Source organism: Convolutriloba macropyga, chromosome 5 (assembly GCF_964194025.1).
Source record: "Convolutriloba macropyga chromosome 5, txConMacr16.3, whole genome shotgun sequence".
In the NCBI taxonomy this organism is placed as follows: Eukaryota; Metazoa; Xenacoelomorpha; order Acoela; family Convolutidae; genus Convolutriloba; species Convolutriloba macropyga.
In genome coordinates this window covers 4,778,968-4,799,734 of record NC_134472.1, presented here as the reverse complement: position 1 = coordinate 4,799,734, position 20,767 = coordinate 4,778,968, and the positions used below count along the sequence as shown (strand labels likewise).

The 20,767-nt window shown below is 35.3% G+C and overlaps 1 protein-coding gene across 6 annotated transcripts in view; it reads left to right on the top strand.

Moving 5' to 3' along the window:
* The first annotated feature begins 4,892 nt into the window (after positions 1–4,892).
* LOC142339068 (uncharacterized) overlaps positions 4,893–20,767 on the top strand; it is a 55,575-nt gene continuing 39,700 nt past the window's right edge. The window contains exons 1-2 of one of the 6 annotated variants that reach the window (XM_075388733.1): positions 11,128–11,596; positions 12,630–13,084. In XM_075388733.1, the coding sequence (XP_075244848.1) occupies positions 12,677–13,084 (408 nt within the window). In that variant the 5' untranslated portion in view covers positions 11,128–11,596; positions 12,630–12,676. The other 5 variants (XM_075388732.1, XM_075388731.1, XM_075388730.1 and 2 more) reach the window with 5 other exon arrangements.

Here is a 20,767-nt window from a genome sequence, read left to right as displayed (position 1 = left end):
GCTTAGGAAGGATAGCTTCCGATCAGAAGGGCGAGCTGGAGGCTGGGTTAGGGGTGGAATGAGATGGAGGTGTATGAGAGAGGGGGCGGGGTGAGGGAGGGAACAAACTGCCCTTAAACCATGATTTTGCGTCTTACCGGAAGCTTCAGCGTATTGTGCAGTTCACTGACTAGAAGTTGCTCCGAAAATTAGATGCCCCCTGTGCTTTACCTGTTTATCCGTTTTTGAGGACAAATGGTCAGGCGGAAAAACTATCAGAAGAAAATTGAAAGCGTCAGATGAAAAAATAAAGCAAGCGAAAACTCGCAATAGAAAAGGCCAAATGATATAATTTCTAAAACTTTAGTTCGAGAGCAATTGGATTTGTTTTTGGTCAAGAGACTTGCAAGATTATGAGCACTTCTAGATTTAAATTTGCAAAAAATTGCCTAGCGTCTGCTATTATTCTATTGCTTAAGATTGTGAATTTCAATTTTCGATCTGTCTCGCTCATGCTTCGTAGCTAGGTTTATTGCGAGCATACCTTGAGCACGTGCTGTTTAAGCGATACATATGTTTTGTATTCAATGTTTACACTCATTAGTGTCATCAACTTGAGAACTCATTTACCTCAAAATGAGGTTTGACAGAAACTTTAAACGATTATTAGTAGCCGCCGTCAGCCTCTTAAACGGCTATTACTTAGGCGCTCTCCTTTTTTAAAATTAGCTTTGAGTTTTGATCAGATTTTTCGTTTTACAAAAGTCATGACTTTCACGTTTGACTTCTGACTTACTTCACTCTGTTTCAACTGAATGGATTTTAAAATCTTTCACGTTTTGAATTACGCAATATAGGGAATACGGTCAATGTCAAAAGAGCAAAATCAAAAGAGACGGGGTAAACTGATAATGACCGGTCATTGAGAATTAGGTAATCAAAGTTCATTAGAGTGTTTGCTAGCTGATATGATATCAGTATTAAGCTCATTAGCTTTCAGTTTAAAAGCTAAATTACGTATAGTTTTAGAATCTAACTGAAACTACACGCCAAATTAGAACACTTTTTGACACTAAAAAAACCAGAAAAATTCAGTCAATTTGTCCTTTCTTGTTTTTTCTTTTTCTGTTTCAATCCCGATGTGCATCAAGCGCGTCAACGGCGGCTATTCCGGCAATCCGTCGATTATGTTTATTAATGTTTCTATCATTCAGTAGTCTAAGTGGTACTTCAGTACCACTGTTATGGAAGGGCAACGTGAATTTAGCTTGGCAATTGAGAATTAGCATCTGTCTAGTTGTTTTAAAAATAAATATTTTAATATGACCTAATGGCAAAAGATTAGTTCGTACAAAATCATTAGCGAAAAAACTATTCTAGTAGTGTTTCGTAAGTTTTATTTTCTTTTCAGAAATTGATAAAATACATCAACGCAAGTTTTTAAAGTAAATTGGAAAATTGTAGCTCTTGTAGTAACGCGTAGAAAATTGTAGTAACGCACAGAAGCAGCATATTTTTTTATATTACTCTTGTCTGCTTGAAATACTATTTCCGCGTTGTTAAAATAGTTTTTTGTTGAATTTAGATAAAGAACAACCGACTAACGACAATTTCCAAGAGCCGCCTTACACAACATAAGTATAAGACTCCGAAACAGTTTGTGAATCACAAATTTGGAGACTAGTGAGCTGAAAGGCTCCAAGAGAACGTAATGCCCTTTCGGCGCTACCTCTTTATCCAGTTTCGGAGGACGAAAAGTCAAATGGGTCAGACGAAAAATCGGTCAAGCAAAAAATTGCATATAAAAAGTCCAACAGGATTATTATGATCGCTATAAACTTCGTTTGTGAGCAGTTAACGATGATTTCTTCAAACCTGCTAGTTAAGTCGTTTATGATAAAACATTTTTACTATAATTCAGCGTTAATGAGTGTAATGGATGATGACATCACGCCATATAACAGCAGCTGAAGTGCGGCATCAACAAAAGAGTTACGGAGAGAGAGAGATAGAGTGCGAGGGAGATAAAACGTGAACGAGAAAGATAGGAAAAAAAAACCAACCGACAGAGTGAGAGAGAGCTAAGGAAACTTTCCATGATGAGATCCGATATTGCAGCTTGAGTTTTCTAGCCTTGTTAGTAATTAAATCATAGAAAACTAAAAAGTGCAAAATATTGAAAGAGAAGTTTCCAGATTTCGAATTAGAAAAGAATTTCAAAACCCTTTTTTTGTCTCCAGAGTTCTGTCATGTCACCATCTACAAGACCTAAAAAGTTTCGTTGGCCAATAATGATCGTTAAAAATAAAAAACAGGACAAAAATTGGGTCTTTCCCCATTATAGTCCCCCCAGCTTAGTGGTCAGATAACCTATAGCCCCTACCTAATCATGGTAATTATACCATAATGGGGGGCTATATATTAATGGGGGGGGGGCTATAATGGGAAAGACCCCAAAAATTTCAAAAACAACTGCAAATTTTAACAAAATATTGTAACAGGTCGTGATATTAATATCTTAAAAACCATTTAATGGTCTCAAGAGACTATTCAGTATCCCTATTTCCAGCCTTAATTAGTTTCACTGGCTCATAAAGTTGCATAAAATTATAACATGATAATAAGTTTCGAAAAGTTTGAAAAACAATTCTTAAAACTCGAGTAAAAAATACTGATAACCATTCCATTCACTCTAGAAACTATGCAGCAGCTTATTATCGAACCTTGGAGGTGGTCCCTGGTGCTGGAAGAATAAAAAAAAATCAAAAACATTCGAAAAACTTGAAAAAATTGCAAATATTTGAAAAAATTGCTTAAGTTCCATGATATTAAAATCTTGAAAAATATTTTATTACATCTAGAAATTATGCAGTAAGCTTTTTTCGAACGCTAGAGAACTTTCTTTGGCTTTTGGAACTAAAGAAACCTAAAAAAAGGATAAAAAATTCAAAAAACTTGAAAAATTGTGAAAATTAGTAAAAACTTGCGTGTTTTTGTTTGGAGTACCAAAACATACAGCTCTAGAAATAGTCATAGAAAGTACTGATGTCTTGCAAAAGACCTTCATCGACTTTAACCAGCCTCAATGTTAGACTTGTCCAACAAAAAAGGCAAAAATTGGCGAAAAAACACGCAAAATTGCAAAATTTTGGTCTTGAAAACTCCTAAAAATGAACTTTTAACCTTGAACTACGGCCTTCCCAGTAGCCTAACCACACTAAGCACTTGAAGGACTTCTAATTGAGGGTAAGGGCCTCTAATGAAATTAATGCCCGCTGGGCGCTACCTGTTTATCCCTATTTTAAGGACGAAAATGCAAATTGGTCAGACGAAAAATCGGTCAAGCGAAAACTCGCATTAAAAAAGGCCAACAGGACTAATATAGTTGCTATAATCTTCGTTTGAGAGCAATTAATCACACGAGTAAAAACGTTTCTCTCAAGTTATATTGAGATTGACGTTTTTCAGAATTGTTTTCTCGTCTTATCAGAGTTGCGCACGGATTTGTTTGGCTCGCGGATTTGTATGGCGCACGGTTTTGTATGGTCAATTCAAAACATGAAATCTGAATTTGTATGCAAATCTTTATTGCACAGGTTTGCTTTGCGGTAGCTAATACAGATTTCATTTATAACTCAGTTTGTCTGATTATGACAATTTGTTGCCTTGAACACGAAATTCAAGAATTTTTTACTAGACACATTTTGCCCACAAAATCAAGTACACTATTAGGTTGCTATTTGTGTTAGAAATGAAAGTAACAAAAAGTAAATTAAAAGAAACTTGGGGAAAATAAAAATCACTTAAGCATGGAATCGAAAACAAGTAACTATGTGATATAATAGTTGACATCTTTTCAATACACACTAAAAAGTACAGCGATTCTATCTCTATTTTTTGTCAAAAAAATAAAAAAAAGAAACAAAACAAGCGAAGGAGTGATTTATGATTTTACTAAATTCGTTCCAAAACAAATGTTGTCAAAGTCATTTTATAAACAAAATACCTGAAAAAAAGCAGTGGACTAAATTACGCAGCCTTAGATACCTGATGACTCTTTCTATTTGTTGCTAAAACACAAGATAACAGAATAGTACCAAAAGAGTAGAACTCGCCGTCAAGTCAATCCGGTAGAGTAAAAAAACTTCATAGTAAATGTCAAAGTCACACAAAACCCACAGCTAAAAACATTAAAACGTATTGTATCTGGAAAACCGATGGGAGCTGTCATTAATGAGATTATTTGAGAGACGAGTTGACAAAAAAGAAAGATCAAATGGCAAATTTTGAAAATGCATTTTCTGACAAAAATTTACTTTAGTCTCAAAACCTCATTAAAATTATTAGGACTTTTCCAATGTTTATACAAAGAAATGCGTTTGCTATTGCTTAATTAGAAAACCGTTGTGACCTGCCACTAATGTAAGAGATGAGGCCACAAACAATGGGAGGAAACACTTTGACCGATATATGACAAAAAACAAATCCAGAGTCATAAAAACAAATGACTCCCCACTATCAGCTTAAAAAAGTTGCAACTATGCACAAATGAAACACATATGTTACTTTATAGTAACATTCAGGAGAAAAACAGTGAAAACCAATTTCCACACGTAAAGAATTGAAAAATCAAAGAACATTTCCAACACCAATTTCTCATTACATTTTATGGGCATTTTCATCTCATTTGACTTTTCATTGACATTATTATGTCGAAAAAGCATGAACAAATCTTCTGCAAATAGATAGCGCACTAATACAATCAAATTCCTTTAGTTTGTAAAAAAAAATCCGATTGGGCCAAAAGTATCCTCTTTATCGTTTCGCGGCTACCAAAAAATACATGGCAAAGAACTAATTTTTAATGAAAAGCGTGAAGCTTTATCGAAATCCTGTAATTACGAAGTCGACAGTGTTAGATGATCACACTGTTCGTTGCTCTGCATAGGTTTTTTTGGGTACTCTTAACTCACAGAATCTTTTCAAAAATTTATTTAAAATAAAGAGAATACTATAATTGTTTACTACAATTCACTCAACAAGCTTGAGAGAGGAAAGAGTATAAATTGATTAAATACTACGAAAAACCCATTCGGTGACATCTCAGGTAAACATGGGGAACTGAGAAGACATCAGTGCTGAATCTCCCACAGGGTGGTCTACCTTGACAAGCTGCGATCATGTCATCAAGCGGATTCTCTTGGCCATGATTGGCCATACTGTGACTTGCAACACCATACAAACACCTATCTGAAGAGTTGTGTTTGTTCACACGGACAAGAGGCGCCCCTTCGTCATTTAGACAGAGACCTGGTCCAAATGTACACACGTGATGCGTTTTGTTAGTTTCCAATTCATCCTCTGAAAGCACTGCAATGAAAAAGTTTAAGCTAAACATAAGGAAGAAAATTTTTCCAAAGCCTTATATCCTAATTATTTTGAATGTCATTTGTACGAAATATACAAGGAATGAAAATAATCGGGGTGCGGAGTGGGGGGGGGGGGGGGGGGGGGGGGTGCTGAACAGATAGAGGGGGGCACTGAGTTAATCAAGGTTGAGTTTATAAGGGGTGGAACTAGCACTGTTGAAAAACAGGGAGTCAGAATAATTTACAGGAAGAGGGATAATTTTTATGTATTAATTTGCAAAGCGTATTAATTTGTAAGTTGCAAAGCGTAGTGGGGGGGGGGGGGGGCAGAGGGGTTCCTATCTAAAATTGGGTGGGATTTTTCGAGAACGAATATTTCAGGTTATAAATCTTTCATATTTCTACCACCAAAATATATTGCCCCCCCCCCCCTCCAGTGAGTGCAGTGCATATTATATGCATCATCCCCCAGCATCTCTTGCCATATTTATACATGATGATTTACTATGCAATTGTACATGCTCTTTAACTGGGGGTTGGGGGGGGGGCAACCCGTACTAAGGGGGGCACAAACGGAAAACATCTGAACTTTCTTACCATGTGTTGTATTAGGGCAACCTTTAGGATTCAGTTTCACTTTTAAATGACGCAGACCACTCGTAGCATTGCCGTGCATATCAGAACCCACTGACACGATTAAGTATCCATAAATATCCTCAAGTTTTGCCCGTATCTGACTATCATCTGCGGCATTAAACAAATAGGGTTTTTCGTCACATACTCTGATAATGCTTCTACGGTCAAACTCTTCGCGTACATGCAAAAGTGCAACATTATGTTGATAAGTTCTAAATCGCTGTTTGTAAAAGTTGCTAGATTTGAAGTTTGGAACCGTTACCCGAATGGCCCTGTAAATCGAACACGCATCGTGGCCGTTTCTTGAAGATCTGTGGAAAATGTTCTCGAAGACATTTTGCCGAGTCCATAAATAGTTATCGTTAGTTTCATATACGCATTTTGCAATGAAAAAGTGCCGAGATCTAAGTAGGGAATCGTTTCCTTCGCTTGCTGTGAAGTGTGCACAAAATAATAAAGTGAAAAGTGTCCACAAAAAGTGTAAGACATAAGAATGTGACAATGAAATTTTCTGTTTTATTTTTCATATTTGCTTAAATTTTACACTTTTTGATTGCACCCTTTACACCTTTATTAAGCGGAGAAATAGTACCTGCGTTGTTTTTGGGTAAAATCCTCGGACAGGATATCGTCACTTATAATTGATATTTTGATTTGTGTTTGAATGTGCCGCCACCAGAAAAATAACGGTTCTATAATTAGTGCAGGTAAATGGGACTCAAATTCGCTTCGCTATTAGAAAAGGCTATTTTTGACACTTTACAAATGATGTGATTTGACCCTTATTGTTCTCCTTTCTTTAGTAGGTGACCGTTATCAACCCGTTTTTTAAGCAGACAATTGTTTTTAATACAGACTACTAAAATTATGTATATCAACTCCTAGCATATTAATTAAAGCATCGCAATTGCAATTTGTGCCCCCCCCCCCCCTATCAGTAGATTATGCACCTGCACCTCCAGTAACACGTGCCATTGTATAGTAAATTGTTAGGTAAAAATATGGCATGTGCACTGGGGGGCGCAAGTAACATGCGCCAAATAAGCTGGGCAGGGGGGGGGGTGGTTCACTGGTTCACAATCAAAAAGATCCCACGATCTACTTTAATTTAAATTTTTGAATTGATCATAATTTTTTTGAGATAAGATGTTACATAGCTATAAAAAGCTACCAAAACCATATTCAATGCAAACGAATTGATGAGATTAGTTTATTTTATTTTAAAACATAACCGGCAGATTGCCAGATAATAGCCGCCGTTGATTCCCATAACTATTGGAATTGAAAGAAAAGAAAACATCAACATAAATTGATTATGTCCTGCCTCAGTGAGAGGCTACAGGATCTAGTATCAATAACAATAAGCATTATAGATAGCAACTAAAACTTATGAGAACAAAGTTCAAGTACCAGGCATCTAAAAATGGGCTTCATGTGTTTATCCCGTTTCTATTTCTGACTTTGACTTTTTTATATTGACTCTCTTTATTCTGAATTGCTTTGCTGAGCAGCTGCTGTTTAAAAGAACTTTATGCAGAATGACAGAAGAGTGAAACTAGTCTAGAAGTCAAAAAGATTTTACGCAAAATGTCGAAAAAGCGGCAAAATGAGTAAAGCAAAAAAAGTTCGACAAAGTAAAAAAGATAGCAGGACAAGTCGTGACGTACAATTCGAAAAATTTTCGTTGTCTAAACAAAAAATTAGACCAAGAACGGTCTATAAAGGGATTGGGAAAAACATTTAGAATAATTCCTATCCAAAAAATTGAAAAAAACGGTAAAAATCAAAGTGAAATTGCCGCATGTGAACAAAAAACCACTAGCGAGAAAGCGAATTTTTGTTCAAACACCGTTTTCTCACTCTACTTTAAATTTAGAGCAGAAAAATTTCACGCCGCAAAACAACTCGCTTTTTCGCTCCATTTCCTGCTTCGGCGTGACCAAAATCACTACTCCAATTTGACTTCAAAAACTATGAAAATGTGTGAACAGATCTTAACAAAAACATAGCCGGAAGAATTCCGGAAACAACTCGAACGAGAAAAATGCCCATTCTTATGACTAAACAACTAAAACAACTATTGCGAACCCTGAACCTCCACGAATGCCATAAAAATTTGAGGAAGAATAGAAACGGCATTCAAAAACTTAAAACAAATTGAAAACTAGAAAAACTTATTGATTTTTTAATTGTACAAGGAAACGTAAAGTCGGATAACGTTCCTTTGCAATTGGAGCAATGTAAAGCTCGCAAAGCAATGGGCAGGTCATAATAGGCTAAGAAATTTGTCTAAGAATAAAAAAAAGAAAAACTGCAAAAAAAATAAGAAAAATTAATTAAAATTTCTCAATTTTTTTGGTCAATTTTCCTAAGAAAAAAAATAATTTATACCGAGAAAACTTTAGCTAATTGGTATCTGATTATTCTTTAAGTAACATGCATTTTTTCAAATCCCACTTAAAGCATTAAAACAAAAAAGAGACAGGCAAAAAAGAGACAGGCAAAAAAGAGACAGGCAAAATCACAGGCAACAATTTCGTCTAAAAATCAGCAAAACTGATCAAAAACCTCCAAATTAGCATTAAACTCAAATTAACTACTTGAAACCTTCAATTCTTATCGGAACAAGCCTAAAACTAAAACAATAACAAAATCAAACCTCATAACCATCAAAAGTTGCAAAAAAACTGCTTTTAAAAGCTGCACGTGAACAAAAAAATTTCGCTCGCTTAGAGAAAATTTTTTCACACATCAATTTCTCGCTCTCTCAAAAACAGCGGTATGAACAAAACCACTCTCTTTTCGCTCCGCTCTCCACTTTTTTCAGCGCCAAAATCACTCCAAATTTTTTCACGCGTTTTATTTCCCGCTTCAAAGATCACTCCAATAAAATTGATTATAAAAAAAGGACTTCTCCAATACTCTTCTTCGAGTCGTAAAAAGACAGCGCCCCAATGCAATTCAAATTTTTTAAATTGTAAAAAAAAATAGGAGCGCTATAATAGCCGGCTGAGAAGATGAGGGCGGCTATTAAAAAGTAAAAAGATTTAGCAGTGGAAGGAAACAGTCGGTTCCCTGAATATGCTGTCTGAATCCTCGTTTCCTCGAATGCAGCTCACAGCAGTTGCAATTGTACTTGCATCAACTATGACTCCCGGACAGAAACTCAAAGGTTGATCGAACCATCCTTTATAATCTGGTATTTGGGCGTGATAAGTTATTAACACGAAATAGGGGTGCTGTTCTGATGTTGTATGTACACTCCCAACTAAGCAGTCGACGTAAACATTTTTCAGGCCAATAAATAACAAATAACGGGCTATAATTTGGACAGTTTTTGCGTCCATTTGATGTAAATGTGAAACAAAAACAGAAAGCAGAAATCAAAAAATTGTTCATGCAAATAATTATTTGCCTAATTGATCTACAATTGACATGGTGACTTAAAAGTTCTTAAAACACTCGCGTCCAAGTTTAAAAATGCCAAAAGTCTGCAGTGTCAGAAGTTAAAATGCCAGAAGTTTATATATACATAGCCAGAAGTTGACTTAAATAAATTTGCGGCATGCTCAAACTTGACTTATGTTGCGTGTTTCAAGCAAAGTTAGGTGACTTTGCAGAGGTCACTTCGAAACTCTTGTATAACATCTCGATTGACTACGCGATTCTCGATAAACGCCAGAAGTTATCGGTGACTTTAAGCAGACCTAGGTTGAGGTCTCAGACGGAAGCAAGTATGTCCAGACCGATGAACGCACGAGGGGGGGGGGCGTCGTGCGTTCAAAATTAGATAGTCTGGAAACATCGAAAAATGCACGAAAGTCTGGACATGAACGCACGAAAGTCTGAACATGAACGCACGAAAGTCTGAACATGAACGCACGAAAGTCTGAACATGAACGCACGAAAGTCTGAACATGAACGCACGAAAGTCTGAACATGAACGCACGAAAGTCTGAACATGAACGCACGAAAGTCTGAACATGAACGCACGAAAGTCTGGACATAGGCACTTTCCGTCTGGGACGGTCTGGACATACTTGCTTCCGTCTGGGACCTCAACCTAGGGAGTCACCTAACCTATACTGAACAATTTAGAACCAAATTGGGACCCTGAAAATTCGAAAATGTATGAGATCAATTGTCCTGAATTAACCGCTTGAAATACGACGAGATTTGTTTCTTGAGTATATCGAAAACAAATAAAGTTGAAAAGAGTTCTATTACGCGAACAACTATGTTTGCCACGTTCGAAACGAATAACCTACAATTAAAACTTAATTCAGCTTAGCAGTTAAAGCTTAAAAGCTAAAGTGGCGCATGTCTCGCAGAGTTTGGCATCACTTATATCGAAAATATCAGTCGATGAGAGATAACTAAGAAAATTAGTCCTTTCGAAACGGGGGGGGGGGGGGGGGGGGGTTGCAAATGGACGGGGGGGGGGGGGGTCAATAACAGAAAAGAGCAGTTTTGCATGAATATTGCTTCCATAGTCTCTTAATGAAAGGCGAGCTTGTCGTTTCAATTATCATAGAAATAAAGGTGTAAAGTTACCAAACATAGATGATTATATTAAACAGTGGGAGGGGATTTGCAGGAAACAATTTAGCTTTGCGCTGACCAACTACTGGTCACGAAGTAGTCAAAATAGCTAGACAAAACTTGATCGAAATCTGCGAACATAAATAAAACCGACCTACACACAAAACATCGAAGTTAATAGTTTCGATCTGTCCAAAAATCTGTGCTGCGGCTGCTCGATGATCAGTGTTCCGAACACAAGGAGTAACTATGTTCGAGCAGCTACTAAGTTTTGAAATTCTTCACTTTTCTGAACGAATTTGTAGAACTGGAACACAAAAGTTCTATTCTTGCACGGTCTTGTACGATAATATTCATGCCCGATCTTGCAAGATTCTATTCTTGCACAATCTTGCAAGATTCTATTCTTGCACGATTTTGTAAGATTATACTCTTTCACTATCTTGAAAGACTTTCACTATTCTTGCGCGATCATGCAAAATTCTTTTCTTGCATGGTCTTGCGAGACTCTATCATTCTTTTCTTGTACGATCTTGCAAGACTCTATTCATTCACGATCTTGGAAGATTCAATTTTTGCACGATCTTGCAAGATTCAATTTTTGCACGATCTTGAAAGATTCAATTTTTGCACCATCTTGCAAGATTCTTTCCTTGCAAGATAACGGTTATATTACGAATGGGAATGCCTTCTTATGCACATAAACTAATTAACTCGGCATCATCAGAAGTTAGTCGAAATACTAAAACTGAGGTGTAGTCCTATCTTGCTCAGCTCGCTATTATTAACGGGGCACAAATTGGGTTCCATATTGTACTTGTTTTCAATCATAGTACTTAAAGTCAGTTATAAGCACAGAACTCAATTAGAATTGAAGTTCGTCGTCATGAGATTGATGAATAATACATTTCAAGCAAAGTCCAATATTCTGATTGTTGAGTAAACATCTCTGAATTAGTAGCTATTTCATTACCATTGTAGAGCGTTTCATTGGGTTTACCAGCAAGAATTCGCTGTTTCGTGCAACATATTTAAACCTCTAAAACTATTTATGGTCAATTGACCTCTCGGTAAATTATTTCCGAAATGTTGTCGAACCGACAAAAGTGTCGAAATGATATCCGTATTTCAAAACGCTGTTTTTGACACTCCATATTTGCTGAATTTAACTCTATAATCGCATTTTCAGATTTCATAAACTTTCGCATACGTTCGTTGATATTTTCTAATTTTGCTTCTTATATTTTACCTTTTAAGTTGGCTTTTAAGAATTGCTTCTCGGCCGTCATTTTAATTTGAGGGAACGTAAATTCTTTTATGAGAATGAACGATGCTAGCACTTTTAATCACTTTTAAAAGCATTAACCTCCTCTTATGCGCTTTCAAACTGCTGAAAAATATACCGCGTATGCTCAATAAAAATACAGATTTAACTAAATTAAGGCTTATGAGTTATGTCTCAACTTTTCTACTCATTATTATATAATACTCATATTACCGTGAAGCCGGGACCAAATTTTTTTAAAGAAACTAGTGATTTTGAGGCTTGCGAATATCATTTACCTAAAAAGACGACTAAAAAGAATTGCGAAGAAGGAAACCGATTTTTCGGCAGCAATATTCGCAAAATTCGATTTTTACCTAAGTGCGGTTTATACTTGCTTAAAAATGCAAAATTGTTATCCAATTTTTGGTAGGTAATTTTAAAACTGGCAATTCCTGTTAGTAATATTTGTTGGGTTCTACTTTTCAACCCCAATTCATTTAACCCTGCATATCGTAACGCCATATCATTTCACCCCTCTAGAGGTCGATACTAAAAGCATGTTATCTTAATCGTATCTATTATATTATAGTCGTATCATAATAAAAAGATCTAAGGTTCTCTTTCCATTCAAAATAAAAAGTGCTGTTGAAAAATGTTTGTTGAGAAATTTTCTTCACAGTTTTAACAACAATTTTTTACCCCAAAGATCGAAGAGTTCAAAATATTGCAAGCATATTGCAAGCAAGTTTGCGGGGTCATACATACTGCTTCCATTCTGATTGCAGGGTTCTTGCAACATTTTGAATTCTTCATTTTTTTTCCCGGTTACTTGACAGCATTCGGTGAGATTTTGTGATTTTCCAAAATTGTGAATTGGGCTAATATGGAACACGTTATTGACGAAGAAAACTCTTATTCGGACGATGAAGTGAACAAAGATCTCCTGGATTTGTTCATCGCCCCTCTTAATGAAGAAAACGTAAACTTCACTCTTCTTCATGACCTCATCGAGTTCAACCCCAGAGAGTTCAAATTCTTCTCGCCAGTTCTTCTCCGAACAGCAATTTTTCAGTTCGTTTGGTCCACTGAAGTTCTGAAATTTCTGCTGGATCACGGAGCAGACCCAAACCAGCAGCATGAAGGGAAACATTGTCTGGTCCAGGCAGCCAAAAGTGGATCAAAAGCTGTGGTTGAGCTGCTTCTGGAAAGGGGAGCGGATCCCGAGGCGTCCAATTTCCAGGCGTATCCAGACTCTATTGTCGGGTCATTTTCAAGTCACTACTACGACGCTGTACGTTTATTTAATCTGTTTCTTTATATTTTTGTTTGCGTTGAGCTCTAAAGCCAATGTAAGTCGCAATTTTTTGTTTTGAATTTAATAATAATAATAATGAATTTCACTAACTTGGTTTTGCCAAGCTTAGTAAGTCCCTAACGGGGCTTGAATTTGATTTCCCTCAAACACTGTCCATCCATATGGGTATGATTTGTAATTAAAATTCTTCTTAGCTAAATCAAATAGATATTCTTTGACTTCTCTTTTGAATTTGGCAGGACTTGAATATGGGTTATAGTTGGGAAAATCACGCGCCAGTGACATCGAATTGTTGAAATTTGTAAATCGGTAGAAAAAAATTTGATCGGCAACGCTGGCGATTACATTCGTTTGAGTATAAAAAATATTTTCTCGTTTGATCGTGTTTTTGGATCTTCATTCGTTATTTGCCAAAATTGCTCTGCCTCAAGTGGAAGTTTTCTAGTCAAGATTCTGTTTAAAACTACGAGATCCAAAAAGACAAATTGATATGTGATCGGAAGTAAACTTACTGATCGAAGACAATCATTGTATTCTTTATCAGTAAAATGACTGTTTGATTGTATCCATTTTGAACTTTTTCTCTGAAGCCTTTCCATTTGCCTGACGATAGTTTTACTGACATACCAAACATTTGATCCATAAAACAAGATCGATATTATGTAAGTTTTGACTAGGTTGCATTTGACTGACAATTTTGTTTCACTTGGGATTGTTCTCTTTAGATAAGCAAGCTTCTGATTTGCTTTTTGTAGAACAAAACTTAAGTGATGATCCCATGATAAATTTTCTAAAAAATATATGCCCAAGTCTTTGAAGTGTGTTTCCTGTGAGATGGCTTCATTGCTGGGAAAACGCAAAATTTGCTGGTTTTGGTTTTTACGTATTAATTGCTCGTTTTTAAACCGATTCTCCTTGCTCCAAACAATAGCATTTTCAATATCTTTTTCCAGCTGTATTCTATTGTCTACAGTGCTGACGATTTTTGTGTCATCCGCGTATAAATAGCACTCATTGACAATTATTTCGGGTAGGTCATTTATATAAACGGAAAAAAGAAACACTGTAAAAATTGACCCTTGAGGCCCACCGCTGGTGATTGGTCGAAAGTCCGATTTTCCGCAAGATATTAAAACTCTCTGCTGTCGATCAGTTAAATATGACGCGAAGAACCTCAAGAAAGCACTGTCAAATCCCATTCGACATAATTTTAAAAGTATGATATTATAATTGATGGTATCAAAGGCCTTTGCTATGTCTAGATACACTGTCATTGGCATTTTGTTTACTTCAAGTAACTCATACAATCTATTGCAGTAGAGAATTAATTGAGTGATGGTTGAATGATTTTTTCTAAAACCATGTTGCTCTATGCAAAGCTTTTGTTGCAGAAGATCGAGAACTGTTTATACATCATACGCTCAAATAGCAGTGACAAGGAGCTAAGCATGACAATCGGTCGGTAGTTCTTGATATCTAATTTGCTATTCTTTTGAAATGGGCCGTACAAGCACTTTTTTCCACAAACTGGGAAACTCACATTTGCTAACACAGCAACTGAAGATAAACAAAAGTTGATTCGAAATGTACAGTAAAGCAGACTTCAAAAACTTAGGGCTGATTCCATCAAAAGAGTTAGCACCACTACGTATGTATTTAATTTCCTCACTCAGAGCCGCTTTGCTAAACTGAATGTCATCAAGAAATATTTCTGGACTTTGATTAAATGGAATAACAACTTCAGAATCGTTTTGAACAAAAACAGAAGCAAAATCATTGTTAAAACATTCTGCAATGCTCTTGTACCCAAAAACTTCTTTTTCCATGTACACCATTTTATCAGGCAGAGCTGGCTCTGTTGTGATTTGTATCATTAATTTATATGCATTGTTCGTTGACCAGACTTTGCTTTTTTCAACGAAATGTTTCTTGTCATTATTTAGAGAATTGGATAACTCTTCTCTAAGTCGTGAAATTTTCTCTGCGCTTTGTGTATCTTTCAAAGCTGTTTTGAGTTTATTTTCTAAATGGATACTGTCAGAGGGCATGTAAAAAGGCGCATTGGTTCTTCTAGAGGTTTTGAGTGGAATTGCAATGGAAGACGCTAGTTCTAATTTATGGTAAAACGGGTCGACAATATTATCAATTGAGTCAAAAGAAGACATTGGAAAATTGATCTTAAATTCGTCCCAATTAGCTTTGCCAATATTTTAACGTTTCATTTTAGGCAAGGCTTCTTGCTCAGCATGTTCAATCGAAATTTCAGCTAACAAATACTTGTGATCTGAGAAGGATTTCTCCTCTAATATTTCGCTACATAAGTTAATATTGTTACTAAGAAAAATATCCAGCGAGCTTGCATGGGATTGCAGTGATGACATATTTAATTTTTTGAATTCGTTCAAAACTAATTCTTCGTATGAACAATTACTACTTAAAGTAATCCAATCTGTGTGAGTGAAGTTAATGTCACCATTCAAAAATAAAGTAAAGGATTCAATGGATCTTTGTTATTCTTGGACATCTCTGACAGTCTCCTGAATGGTTTTGCAGAACAAATTTGCACTGAGTCTATATTTTCTGTCAGCTGGGGGTTTATAAATCGTGATAATAACGGTTGTAACCTCCTTGAAGAAGTATAAGCAACAACAAATGAAATCTGAATTTGTTCGCAAAACCTCTATTTTGCATGATAATGTGTTTCGGTGTGCTATTAGAACACCCCCATGCAATCCAAGTTTTCTATCTGATCGTGACTGGATTGAACAAGATTGACTAATTAGGACTTCTTGGTTTCCAATAACTGGGTTTAACCAGGTTTCTGTGAGGCAAACAATATCGGGATTAATAGTTTTCAGAAGGATATCCAACATCACTCGTCTATCCATACTTAATAGTGAACGACAATTCAATGAGTACACGCAAAATTTTACTTGATTGTAGTCAACTGAATTCAGGAGAGTTCGTTAGTATGCAACTATTTTCTTCTATAGATTAGTTAGTATCAATCATTTTGTTCCTGAAAAACAGCCTAGCTGATCTAATTTTAATGTCTGAACGGTTGATATTCAAGGTTTGAGCAAGTTTAAACCGATACTCTAGAGCTTGTTTTTCTTTTTCCCAATATTGTCGGCCTTCAATTTTGCATTTGGCATCATCATGATTCTGCAATTCCACGTATTTGAGAGCTTCACCACCAGCGGTCGCGGAGGTGTTTGGGTTGAGTTAAATTTACCCAGACGAAAAATGTCTTCGATATTTAATGTCTGGATTCCAATTTTTCGAGCAAGGTTTTCAACTAATTTTTTTGACTGATTCTGTGCAATGACTGATTCTGTGCAATACGGTTATCATTGTATCGCTCGTTTTCTCTGGTACTCCAAAAACTATGATTTTGTTTTCTCCCTCTGATTGACTAGTTAGATCAGCATTAGCTCTCAAGTTCTCGGTTAACTTTTGAGGTTTATTCTCGTTTCGTGATTTTTTAAGCGTCAATTTAATTTCATCTATGTTGTTAAGCATTTCACTTTTAATTTCAGTAATCTCTTTTTGCAAGTCGTCTCTTATTCCAGCAACGCTCTGTGGAAAATTATTTTGCAAATTTTCTATTTCGTTGTTTTGGTGACTTATGCCGTTTGCTCTACAGGCTACGCAGGCCCAAAAAGCTCCATTTATCTTGTCCAATGCCACAAAGTTCTCATGCGACAATTCTGTACATGAAGTACAAATCTGTACAAATCTGTTAAAAATGTAAGGAAGTGTATATTATCTCAACCTGTAAGATAAGTTCGCATAAAGTTAAGACAGATTTATTTTAAGAGTTAAGAAGCTAAGCCCAGTAAAGAGTTTTTGAGGTAAATTTGCTTTTACTTTGCTTTTTGTGATGTTTTTTTCTGGAAATTTTTTTAGTTCGGAAAACATACAACGTATTCTTATTCATTTTAAATTAGCTTGATTATCAAAATTTTGGATTTTTGGTCACTCAGATGAAAAGAAACAACAAACAATTTGTTAGGGGCCGCTCAGAGTTTTTCATAAACTTTAATGACTTTGAGACAGCCCATTGATGTTATATATTGACCTTAAACACGCTTGACTTCTCTCCGAAATATTAGCTCGGAGTGTTATCTATGTTCTCTTTCGGATTTCCGACCGTTGTATCGCACTTTAATCTTCAGTTAATTTTACTCCCCGCTCATTGGTTGAGCAAAAGTGCAAATGTTATCAATATGCCCACTCATCAGGTGTCAATGATTCAAACAACCTCCCGGTGGTTGGGCGAGTAAAGCAAACGAAAATATGCAAAAAACAATATCTATATTGGCAAGATGACTACAATCAAAGTCACTGATTAAGACCATCAGAGAAAGAGAGTCTGAGTGACCTATTCATTATGTCCACGCAAAGAATGTTTCGCAGAAAGGACAAATCATATTGTATCACAAAAGTTTTATGATCCTAAATTTTTTGTCCATTTTTCGGATCTTTCCATTGCAGCACCCCCTCCCCAACACATACACGAAAATACCCCCCCTAATGGTATGTCTTATATGACCACAAAGCAGGGGGGCTATAATGGGAAAGATTCCGTTTATCTTGAAAACTATAGTTTCAGCTTCCATCCGTTTACAATGGTTTGATTAATGTTCAAACTGCAACGTTTGGTACCAGTAAAAAATACTGGATAAATGAGTGGTTCAGGTTATCAGAAAGAATTTTTTTCATAAAAATTAAAAACAAAACGCAAAACCCATTTAATGTGACACATCGAATGTTTGAATATTGAGAACGTCAAAATTTTTAGATTAAAAAATTATAAAGGTAATATAATACAAATAAAGGTTGTTGATATATATGGAGAGAGAACTTGTGCGAAAATGCAAAATTTTTTAACTGCTCACCTTTAATGTATATCGTGGTTTTTTATGTAATTTCATTTGTTCATTCATTCCATTCAAACAGTAGATGTTCCCGAATTTATTCTCATGAGTTTTTGACACTTGTTTTTTGAGCACTTGGATTGAAAAAGACGCTCGGGTTATTGCATTGTTCCCGACAATTTGAGTGGGAGGCAAAAAATGACAGTTAGGAAGAGACATCAAACAATTATTCAAAAATAGTGATCATTTTCTCAGGTTTTTTTGGCTCTGCATTATAATGAATGTGTACCGTCAACACTGATTCCTATTTTTAATTCAATTTTTTCGTACTACTTATCCAACATTTTCTTTCATCAACCAAATAACCATTTTCAATTGTATAGGGATTAAGAATTTTTGTTTTTGATTGCTTATTTGAATATCTGTTTTCTACATTTTGAGGTGACCATGCTTATACGCTAAATCAAATCCTTAAATCTAATTTTCTTTTTTATCTTTTCCTGAAGCAATTTATGAAAACCCATTTCAATTTTCACACAAATATTTCTAAATTGTTTGATTTTTGGAGATTGATCAACAGCAATTTGTTTAAATAGAATTTAATCAGACCAAATTGAAACGGCTGTAATAATGCGGAAATGTGGAAATTGCGATTAACAAAATCAACGTATGCAAAAGCATCGCTTAATAAATTTGACGTTGCATACCCTTACCAAAATTGCATTTACAATTTCACCTCTACAAAGTAAGAAGAGGGATTACAGAAGATCTGGCCTTCCAATTGTCACTTTTTGAATTCTTATAAATTGTAATTTAAATTCTTTACCATATTAATTATTTAATATATCTTGTCCAATGCCACAAAGTTCTCATGCGACAAATCTGTACATGAAGTACAAATCTTTACAAATCTGTTAAAAATGTAAGGAGGTGTATATTATCTCAACCTGTAAGATAAGTTAGCATAAAGTTAAGACAGATTTATTTTAAAAGTTAAGAAGCTAAGCCCAGTAAAGAGTTTTTAAGGTAAATTTGCCCTTACTTTGCTTTTTGTGATGTTTTTTTCTTTCTGGAAATTTTTTTAGTTCGGCAATCATACAACGTATTCTTATTCATTTTAAATTAGCTTAATTATCAAAATTTTGGATTTTTGGTCACTCAGATGAAAAGAAACAACGAACAATTTGTTAGGGGCCGCTCAGAGTTTTTCATAAAGTTTAATGACTTTGAGACAGCCCATTGATGTTATATATTGACCTTAAACACGATTGACTTCTCTCCGAAATATTAGCTCGGAGTGTTATCTATGTTCTCTTTCGGATTTCCGACCGTTGTATCGCACTTTAATCTTCAGTTAATTTTACTCCCCGCTCATTGGTTGAGCAAAAGTTCAAATGTTATCAATATGCCTACTCATCAGGTGTCAATGATTCAAACAACCTCCCGGTGGTTGGGCGAGTAAAGCAAACGAAAATATACAAAAAAACAATATTTTTACTGACAAGATGACTACAATCAAAGTCACTGATTAGGACCATCAGAGAAAGAGAGTCTGAGTGACCTGTTCATTATGTCCACGCAAAGAATGTTTCGCAGAAAGGACAAATCATATTGTATCACAAAAGTTTTATGATCCTAAATTTTTTGTCCATTTTTCGGATCTTTCCATTGCAGCACCCCCTCCCCAACACATACACGAAAATACCCCCCCTAATGGTATGTCTTATATGACCACAAAGCAGGGGGGCTATAATGGGAAAGATTCCGTTTATCTTGAAAACTATAATTTCAGCTTCCATCCGTTTACAATGGTTTGATTAATGTTCAAACTGCAACGTTTGGTACCTGTAAAAAATACTGGATAAATGAGTGGTTCAGGTTATCAGAAAGAATTTTTTCATAAAAATTAAAAACAAAACGCAAAACCCATTTTATGTGACACATTGAATGTTTGAATATTGAGAACGTCAAAATTTTTAGATTAAAAAATTATAAAGGTAATATAATACAAATAAAGGTTGTTGATATATATGGAGAGAGAACTGGTGCGAAAATGCAAAATTTTTTAACTGCTCACCTCTAATGTATATTGTGGTTTTTTATGTAATTTCAATTGTTCATTCATTCCATTCAAACAGTAGATGTTCCCGAATTTATTCTCATGAGTTTTTGACACTTGTTTTCTCAGCACTTGGATTGAAAAAGACGCTCGGGTTATTGCATTGTTCCCGACAATTTGAGTGGGAGGCAAAAAATGACAGTTAGGAAGAAACATCAAACAATTATTCAAAAATAGTGATCATTTTCTCAGGTTTTTTGGCTCTGCATTATAATGAATGTGTACCGTCAACACTGTGATTTCTATTTTTAATTCAATTTTTTCGTACTAATTATCCAACATTTTCTTTCATCAACCAAATAACCATTTTCAATTGTATAGGGCTTAAGAAATTTTGTTTTTGATTGCTTATTTGAATATCTGTTTTCGACATTTTGAGGTGACCATGCTTATACGCTAAATCAAATCCTTAAATCTAATTTTCTTTTTTATCTTTTTCTGAAGCAATTTATGAAAACGCATTGCAATTTTTGTAAGTTACAAATATTTCTAAATTGTTTGATTTTTGGAGATTGATCAACAGCAATTTGTTTAAATGGAATTTTATCAGACCAAATTGAAACGGCTGTAATAATGCGGAAATGTGGAAATTGCGATTAACAAAATCAACGTATGCAAAAGCATCGCTTAATAATTTTGACGTTGCATACCCTTACCAAA